Genomic DNA, 10,430 nt, shown 5'->3' on the forward strand with positions numbered 1-10,430 from the left:
TTTTTTTATTTATGATCGTTTTGGTAACGGCTGTGAGGTATTTAATTTTTCAAACGTTTTAAAGTTTTAAGTAGGTTAGCGAGTGTCATGCTACATCAGTTTTCAATGTAGCCAAAACATTACACACTATACATGGCAAATATGTTGTCGTACCAACAAAGCCCTAATACAACAATATTTTGTCTGCAATACACATTACATCCAATGCTTATTATCGGAGGTAGACGTAGAAAATAATAGCAGTAATTAGACTTATACTGCTACCACACTACCCATATAAGAGACGGTAGCAAACCATAAATCCGCGCTGTCCTCTTTTTGTCTCCCTACTGTAAAGATGATGATTTTGATCTACCGTCTATGTACTTGATTCCAAAAACTCCTCAAGAATCCATACAAACAACGCTAAATAGCTGGATCTGCAAAACGTACAATCAAATCTCTTTTCAAAACTTTTAACTTTTATACTCACAGCTTTCAGAGAGGGTCTCCGAGCCAGTCTTATCACAACACTTGGTACTCCCGTTACACGGTTGTAGTATTAATTCAATGTGGAACCTGAAAAATTCGCGAACGATTTTCTGTAAACCCCCTATTAGTGATTACTATCAAAATACAATAGCATTAAAATATTTGATTTTTCAACCCTTTATACTTCTATTCCTCATATATACAAATATACAGTTCTTGGTAGAGATTCCTCATACTTTGTAAGAAATAATTCCAAATCATCTTCCAAATATACAGAGGAAGATGTTTACAAAATGCTGGAATTTTTAATCGACAACATATTTGTCCAGTGTGGTGGACGTGTTTTTCAACAAACGGTCGGCATTCCAATGGGAACAAATTGTGCTCTATTACTTGCTGACCTATTTCTTCACTCTTATGAGGCTGACTTTATAGCTGATTTGATCAGAAAGAAAGAATATCGTTTGGCTAGATCCTTCAATCTCAGTTTCCGCTATATAGATGACGTATTATCTTTAAACAATCCTAATTTCGGGGATTTGATACATCGCATCTACCCAAAAGAACTTGAGATAAAGGATACTACAGACACTGTGAAGTCAGCCTCATATCTTGACCTACAATTAGAAATCGATGGTAAGGGAAAACTATTGACCAAACTTTACGACAAACGTGATGACTTTTCATTCAGAATTGTCAACTTTCCTTTCATCTGTGGCAACATCCCTTCGGCTCCTGCGTATGGAGTGTTCATATCACAACTCACACGTTATGCCAGAGCTTTCCGAAACTACGCAGACTTTTTGTATCGCGCTAGAACTCTAACAAATGGGCTTCTGGAACAGGGTTATGTTGCTACAAGATTGAAGTCATCACCACAGAAGTTTTATGGTCGTCATCATGAACTCGTGGATCGTTATGATGTATCTATCAGCACCATGAAAACTGATTTATTCAACGGGTCATAGTTCACCTTTCCTCGTTTGTCTACCCCGGACTTGACTTTATATGAGCAACTCGGCGGGTGTTTCTAGAAAAGCAGAGGACGCTTACCCTACCGGTGCACCTGGTCCATGCTCCCAGTTTTTAGAGGAGTCCGAGTTGCTCATTTACTTTTGTTACTTTGTATGTATGATTTTAGTTACTTTATGTTCTTTGTTGTGTATGTCTGTTTTCCATGTCTGGTCTTTGTCCCTGGATTACATTCTTTTAATTACCGCTATAACCTTGGTTCCCTTGATTACTCATTCAGTTAAAATCCTGACTTTATATATACTGAAGATGTTTTCAAAGTTTCAAAATGCTTTAATGAACTTTAACTTTTATTAGACAAGCCTTATGAGGGTGCACCTTCTTCATAGGTGGGATTTCCAGAACAACAACAATGGCCATCATGGGACAGCAGACCTGTTGGTACGAGTTGGTCGACGTCTATTTTGGATTTATGATCGTTTTCTATCCCTGTATCATTTACACCCAATCCCAAGCCGCAATCTTTTCAGGATAAATTATTGTTTTATATTTACATGGCTAATACACCCCCTTTAAAGGTATTGGATTTTATGTTCGTAATGAATTGTATGTTTTCAGTGCATGCAAGGTCATTTTTAAAGATTTAATATGGTTTTATATTCGAATACTTTTCCTGATCTAGTGCAGACAAAAGTAATCTCATAAAAATTGTACTATGGGATACTCAGTAGGCATTACCTTTAAAAAAAAGCTCATCGTTCTAAGAATATTCATCACTCTTCAGGTTGATGATCATTTTTGCCATTTAGCATGATATGTATATGTGGAAGTGTCAATTAAGGAAAAATTATTTACATATGTAATCTGCAATAAAAAATAATTTTTTTGCAATAGAAATGGTATGAAATACATTTGAATGGTACTTGTAGTATGGCAGGAAAATGAATCCGGAATCAAAACTGAACCTTTACACGTATCTTATGCATATATATATGACATACATAATTTTTAAAAGCATTTCAAATGCTATATTCTGCAGTTCCCCCCCCCAAAAAAAAACCAAAAAACTAACACATTTTTTGTATGTCATTTTGTTCTGACCCCAACATTTATCTACCATATTTATGTACATGTATAACCAAAGATACAGGGTCAGAGAAAATTAGGACTAGTAGGGTAAGAGGAAATTTGGATTATTTTAGCTGGTACCATAAAGTGTCATTAACTTTTCTTTTTTGTAGATTCTTTGCATTCATGGATACAGGTGAGACCAGTAATGTATTGCATTGTTCTAGATATTTGTAATGTTTATTACATGCATTTGAGTTCTTAAATTTCTCAGCCAAATGCTGATCAAGAATTCTGTTGAATTTTGTCCCTCATAATCATATAAATTATTTTTTTCCATTATTTGCTGTTTTGGGTTTTACATGAGACGAATTATGATTTTTTCTTAAGATTTTTTCATTGTGTGTCCAATGCAGTTTTTTGCAGCAGTCTGCAAATTTGACTATACAAGCCTAATCCCCAAATGTGACACTTGTTCACATGGTGTTAGTTAAGAAATGGCAATAACCAAAAAAGGACACTGATAGAACTGTTGGAGTTCTTACTTCCATTACTGCCTTAGCAGTCTCAAAGTAGCTTTCCTGCCTCGAGTGTGGGAGGTAGTGGGTTCGATCCAAGGCCCTGTTACACTAAAGACTTCAAAATTGGAAGACACATATTTGAGGGGATAGAGTGAGGACTGGTTGGTTTTAGGTAGGAAAAATCTATTTGAGTGGAGTGGCATGCCTACCTTCATTGCCATTACTTCGTGAGCTAGCACAATAAAGATTTAACTAAGCCATTTGTAGTGCAGCAGGGTGTGTTTAATTGGTCAACAGTTCTTGTCCTAAAATGCATAGATTGTCTGCCATAGGATGTTAAACGGTAATCAGTAAAACAATCGATCAGTCTTAATGTCACAGATATATTTCCTGACAGACATCACATAAAACCTCTTGTTCTTCTTTCAGACAGAATGGCCAGACATTCAGAGAGAGAACTGGTGCCTTCAGAAAAATCATAAAGAAGCATGCTGAACTAGGTACATGAATTAAGTAGACTATTATTCAGATTTTAGCTATATTTATTTTGCTTAGTATGCATGATGATCAATACATTTGTACATGTACAAAATAGATGTTTCAATATTTTGATTGCCTGAATATAGCTGAAAAATTGCAGCTCGGGCATTAACCCCCAACAATCAATCAACCAATCAATATTTTGACAAAGCATCTTTATTGTATTAATTGTTTTATATTTCTGAAAAACAACATAAGTAAGCTATACTTAAGTATATTTATATTTGTCATTGTGGGTAGTCAAATTTTATCCATTTGGTTATTGGTCAGTAGCTACTGGTATTTCTTTTCTGAAAGGAAAATGAGAGAACTTGAATATTACTTCCCGAGCATGAATATTGAAATAAGACATGGTTTGATTACAGTATTTATCACAGCCCCCAACAGAGTTCCACCAATAGAAACAGACAATGAAGAAAAACCTGAAGGTATATGTATACACATGTATATATATGTTTACTTAGAATTTCCATGAACAAAATTCAATATGTTCTGAAGTGTCTACAAATGTACTGTAGTTTAACCCAAAGAAAAAACTTTAAATCACTTAAATGCTGCTTTTATGAAATATGTTCAGTTTGACACCAGTGCAGAGAAGTCAATAGGCTAAATATAGAACAGGGTTTCATCAGTATTCCACAAAAAGAGGTCTTCATATAGAACCTAAAATTCAGAGTAAATCAAAGGGATCATTTTATTAGCAAATAAAGAAAATTTACATGTACATGTTTCTGCTGGAACCAGATTTGATGGGAACTTTTTCCACAATATTGTGTAGATTTATTTTTATGTACATTTTAAAAGCCATTGGTTGAAATAATGGTGCATATTGATGACAGATTTTAATGCATGTATGTCAGTCTAGTAGGGCATACGGCCATACCACAGCTGCTACTTTTAAATTTTGTTTGAGAAGCTTTGAAATTTAAAATTATGATATAAAATTGTTATATAAAAAAAAATCAGTGGATTCATATGTACATTATTGTTAAAGAATTTTATTATGTAAATAGACATTATCCGTGTTTGCTGAACAGGAGTACTGAGCAACTAAAATCATGGAAGTCACCAACCATTTTTATGCTGAGTGGGAGGCTAGGGATTTGATGTCAGATAAGAATTCTTGTGGACAAATGCAACAAAATTATTAATATTTCAATAGCAACCAAAGCAACACTTGATTTGAAAATCTGCCTTGTTAAGTAATGGGGAAAATATAGAATCATATTTTTATTTATTTCAATGGATAAGTAAATAAAAAATCTTTTTTAAAATTTAGAACATTTATTTTTTTTCTCAAAAAGATCTCAGGACCCCATTGCTACTGAAATAGTCAGTGCTTTTATAAGTGAGAGTTAAATATCAGTATAGTAAAAGTAAAATAAAGAGATTCTTGACTTGTTATTAACACGCTGTCATGATTGTTGTAGAAGGTTAAGTAAGTAGGAAATGAACTGAAAGAAATAATGAGTGTCTAATGCATTGAAGTGATGCATTTAAAAGTTAGGTATTACAATGTCTTTATTTTTTTTAATGTTTTTACATTGTAGTTGAATTATCTTATGAAATGACAGACAATATTATACAATTATGGCAGCTCAGTGCATGTGATATCAAGTTTTATCTCTTTAAAGAGACACAGTCAGGAGATGTTGGTCATTAATGCGTTTTTGTGTAGTTATATTACTTTTTAGATTGATTTTGAAGAATTGTCACCGTAGATTTTATTATTTTGTTGTTGGGACCTTCCAGAAGTTACGTAAAGGTGTGTTTACACTAATTGAAGATCTTTTGGTGATCTCTGAAAGTTATTTACTGTATTGTATTTAGGTTATATGCTGGTGTATTTCTTACATTTCACCATGTCTGATTTTTTTTTTATTGACCGAGTCCAAAGGCTAAAGTTGATATCTCCTGTAAATGTTCCAGAAAACATGATATCATGATATTGCATGTACTACATGTAGCTGCCATAGGTGTTTTATTATATTTCTGTGTAGAAATCTCAGTGAGTGAGTTTATTTTCATCTTGATTTTTAAAATAAATATATAGGTATGAATTGAATGTGCATCTTATTTTATCTGTATTTGTTTTTTTTTGTCAATTTATGAGTAAAAAAATGTTAAATACCTACTAGATATTTGACAGATAAATTAAACTGAATCTGATAATTTTGCCATAGAAAGAAATTTTATAGAATATATAATCATGATACGTCAGCCTTGCAATATCCCTGGTATCAATAGAAATAATAAAATCTGAAATGTTTTAATGTAAAATTTGGTTATACATGTAGATAAACTGAGGAAACTGTTTTTTGATACATCTAATTAATAATTAATTATTTTCCTGGTTAATCATTAACTATTTTCGTAATTAATCATCGATTATTTTCTTGATTAATCATTGATTATTTTCTTGATTAATCATTGATTTTTTACAGAGTCCGATGTAAGAGGATGGTGGTTTTCTAGACCAGAAGATGATTATTACAATCCATTAGACTACACAGACTCAGCAAAAGGATTTGAGGCATCTTTACAATGTGTTGTTGATGCTTTCAGAGAACAGGTGGGTAAATATTTAATCTAAAAGTATGCTATTAATCTGAAAGAAAAAAAAACCCAGAGATTTTATCATCTCTGTTTCATTGAAGTTAACTTGAGAGCCTAACAATATGTTTTTTTTAAATAAAGGGAAATAACCAATATTTAAAAAAAAAGTACTAAAATATAATTGTATAATTTAGTTTAGAAAACTTATAATAATTGTACAAGTCTACAACACAGGCACGTGAGCACAAGATATAGATTTTTTACTATCATCATTTTTCTTTATTATATAATATCAATGTTGATCTTATATAATAGAGAAAAACTAGGGTATGTATCAAAGTTACTTAAAAATTGGGTCAGACATGCGTAGTAACGCTGGATATGGGTTCAGTTAATAAGAATTATGAATTTTATCTGAAAAATAGTAAAAAAAACTTTATTTTGTTCTCGGGTGTCTATGGTCTAGAAAGGGAGTATTGGATGAGAGTACAATAACTGATTTGTTGTGCAACTACCACTTAAAGCACACAAGTAAAGAAATTCCTAACACATACATTTTTTAGTAGTAATTGATATGGGTGATGTACATGAAGATATTTTGAATGATCTATTGTTTGAGAGCCTTATATAAATAGCCTGCGGTTTATCTGGACAATAAGGAACCAGAGTAAACAACCAGTGTGAACTTCATAGATGGTCACTTTTCCAAATCAGTGTTTTTCATTTATAAAGAAAATATGAAGAGTTTATAAGAAAATCAATGATGGAATACATAGGTTATTATTAATGTTGTACAATTTCTAGGGAGGACATGTATTTGTTCTGTCTGTCTCTATCTGTCAGCTCATTACCAAATTTGTGCTCTCTTTTAGCTCCTGTGTATTTTTTTTTAATATATTGCAGTAAAACCTCACATTTATTTGGCTCAATATGAACACTTGAAATGAATATTTATACTTTCATGAATTTAGTTTATGGGTTTTCCCATTGCAAAAAGAATGGACAAATTTATATCACTCTTCAGAGCACTCAACACATCTTGATATTTTATTCCAGGGTCCATTTGATGGTGTATTGTCTTTTAGTCAGGGGTCATCATTTCTGTCTTTACTATGTAGTATCCAACAGAAGGATCCAGGTATATACAGTAACAGTAGATATCACCTAGATCCCAATGTCAGTTTTGGCCACTACATGTACTATATTTAAAAGATTATATGAAATCTTGATGTTAAATGATATCAGTGGAACTATTATTCAAAGGTACAATTAAAAAAGAACATAATCCAAGGATAACAACTAAACAAGGAAAATAGACTTATACAACAATGGACATGAAAGAACCAAAATAGCAGGCACATAGGAACAAAAGTAACTTCTTAAGATGTTATTTTTTTCTTGTATCAGTTCTGAGGGTACTATTTTTTCTTTGTATCAGTTCTTAGGGTACTATTTTTTCTTGTATCAGGTCTGAGGGTACTATTTTTTTCTTGTATCTGTTCTGAGGGTACTATTTTTTCTTTGTGTCAGTTCTAAGGGTACTATTTTTTCTTGTATCAGTTCTGAGGGTACTATTTTTCTTGTATCAGTTCTGAGGGTACTATTTTTTCTTTGTATCAGTTCTTAGGGTACTATTTTTTCTTTGTATCAGTTCTGAGGGTACTATTTTCTTGTATCAGTTCTGAGGGTACTATTTTTTCTCTGTATCAGTTCTGAGGGTACTATTTTTTCTTGTATCAGGTCTGAGGGTACTATTTTTATTTTGGATCAGCTCAGAGGGTATAATTTTTATTAATTTTTGCCCAACATGAAAGACAGCAAGAATAATTATATTGTGAAGCGATTAACTCATACTGTAAGGTCAGCCATGTTCATTTGGAATAATACTAACATTTTGTTTATGATGATGATTTTATTGTCAAAATTATGAACAAAACATGTAATGATGCAACACATCTAAGGCCAAAAAAATAAGTCTTGTTTCCTGCTACCTGCTAGGAAAAAACAAGGTAAGTAGGTAGGGAAAGTATTTTATTTTTCAAAACCATTTTACATTGAGTTAATGGGGGAAACAAAGCAGACTTCAGCATTGCTTGAGCCAAAATGGCTATAAAATGTTTAGAATAGGCACAATAAACTCGGGTAGATAGGGTGGTAGGAAACAGACAAATTATTTTTGTGGCCTACGTTTGATCCTCTTAATAATTGTGTATCAAGGATTTATATACCCTTGTACTAGGGTTGAAAATCAAATGTTGATGCCTCCACAAAAGCAAGATGGGTATGTTTCTCAGAAATTTGAAAATTGATATACAAGAAGATTTTTTTACATATTTTCAGTCAAATAGGACAAGGATATCATAGCAGGAGCTCAGAGTGTTTTTAACTTTTAAACTCATGAGTTCAAATTAGATGTTGTCTGAAGAACGGGACTCTCAATGTCTGACCAAGAATCTTTGAAATTACATTTTCCTAATTCCTGGACTTTTAACTTTTAACCTTTTAACCTTTTCACTAATACTTTATTGTGTACTTTCAGTTTACAGATCATTGATTCAAAATTTTGGAATGTCCTGGACCTCACACTCTTGAAAGTAAATTTGAATTCCTGACTTTTTGTACCAATTTAAAAAAAGTTTTAATACTATATGTTTCACAGTGAAAAGAAGGGCATTTCACTGCATAAATGTTAAGAAATAGACATGTATTAATGTAAGTTTATAATAATTCTTCTTTTCCAGAATCCCCTTTAAAATTCGACTTTGGTGTATTTGTTTCTGGATTTAAGAGTAGACAAAAATCCCATGAGAAGTACTATGACATAGTGATAGAGATACCAACATTACATGTTTATGGTGATACAGACCAAGTCATTCCTAAAGGTACAAAGGCAAAAATGACACATATAAAAACCATAAAAAATGCAACATGTGATTATCATATACATCAACCAAGATGTGATTTACATATGTTTAGTTTATATTACATTTAATGAATGTTAGTAAGCCAGTATTTACTTAATAAGAATAATTTGAACTGCAAACATAGGATTATCATTTAAATCAACCACAATGTGATTAAAATATGTTTCAGTTATATGTAATTAAAGTTAGCAAGCCAATACTTATTTAGGAGAATCATATAATAATCATACAACTATCAAATGCAAGTTATCACAATAGTCATATGATTGTTAGAAATTTATGGTTTTAGAAATTTTAATGATTACAGATCCTCACTATTAAACAGGGAACTAGTTTAAGGAGGTAGATCTAGGGTAAGGGACATAACTCATGGAATCAGTGATATGTTTGTATTATATTCAATTTCACTAATGCTCTCAAGCATTCGTTTGAAGCAGAGTAAAATGAATTCAAGTTAGTTAGATGTTTACATAAGATTGATGTAAAATGCTGCATACAAACGTTCCAATGATTTTTAAGAGTTGTGTCCCTTATCCTAGGTCTACCTCCTTAAGTTAGTTAATTTTTAAATTATAATAATTTATTACCAGTACTAAAATACTTGTATTATTAATATACTGAAACAGAAACTGAGCAATCAAATCTTAAAGCTTAAACCTGTCTAAAATGAACCCTTGATAAACTGGTATCCTGTGTAAACCACACGTCTGAAGTCGATCCATATCATTTTCAACACTTTTTAACATGTGCAAACCAAACACTTACCTTAACCAAACAAATCACTTCGGTCCAGAAGGGATTTAGTTTTAACAGGTTTCAGTGTAAAACATAAATCATGGACCAGAACTGCATATAGGGTTTTTATTTGATTTCCAGAAATGAGTGAAGAACTGTTACAGCATTATAAAGAGCCAAAAGTGTTAAATCATTCTGGTGGACATTTTATTCCAGCAACTTCTCAACAGAAAAAAGTGTATCTTGAATTCATAGACATGATTATTGAGAGAAAAAAGTTAAAGGAATAACACAATTATATATTGATGTATAAACAGAAGAATAGAAATTTTATTTATTTATATATGTCTGCTTGTTATTATATACTCTTCTTATGCCAGATACATTATTATGTACTGTAATCCCCTCCTTAGTTGCACTGTCTGTCTGTAAGTCCATTAACATCTTGCACATGTAAAATATTTTAAAGGACTTTCATAGTTGTTGGTTGAAAATTAGTTTTTGGAAATTTCTTATCATTTCATAGTTTTCTGATTTCATTTTCTGTTAGATAGCAACTCAAAACTTAAAATCCCAAAAAAGGGTGATTTACTTTTTGCACATGGGCCAGATTTCATAAATAAAACTCAAATTGAGATTTTCT

General features: G+C 31.8%; 1 protein-coding gene across 2 annotated transcripts; it reads left to right on the plus strand.

Annotated features, from left to right (window-relative positions):
* The first annotated feature begins 1,883 nt into the window (after positions 1-1,883).
* Positions 1,884-10,128, plus strand: LOC148603195 (esterase OVCA2-like). Of its 2 annotated transcripts, XM_088552882.1 has the most exons (8): positions 1,884-2,021; positions 2,685-2,707; positions 3,462-3,532; positions 3,938-4,000; positions 6,017-6,144; positions 7,185-7,266; positions 8,870-9,010; positions 9,929-10,128. In XM_088552882.1, exons 1-8 carry the CDS (start codon positions 1,998-2,000, stop codon positions 10,075-10,077), a joined length of 681 nt encoding a protein of 226 aa, XP_088409008.1. In that variant the 5' UTR covers positions 1,884-1,997; the 3' UTR covers positions 10,078-10,128. The 2 variants fall into 2 exon arrangements, with proteins under 2 accessions (XP_088409008.1, XP_088409009.1); XM_088552883.1 differs by lacking the exons at positions 1,884-2,021; positions 2,685-2,707; positions 3,462-3,532; positions 3,938-4,000 and adding an exon at positions 5,427-5,584.
* The last annotated feature ends 302 nt before the right edge of the window (positions 10,129-10,430 follow it).

This window comes from Perna viridis, chromosome 11 (assembly GCF_037379345.1).
Source record: "Perna viridis isolate PV_CMFRI_1.1 ecotype Kerala chromosome 11, ASM3737934v1, whole genome shotgun sequence".
Taxonomy (NCBI): domain Eukaryota; kingdom Metazoa; phylum Mollusca; class Bivalvia; order Mytilida; family Mytilidae; genus Perna; species Perna viridis.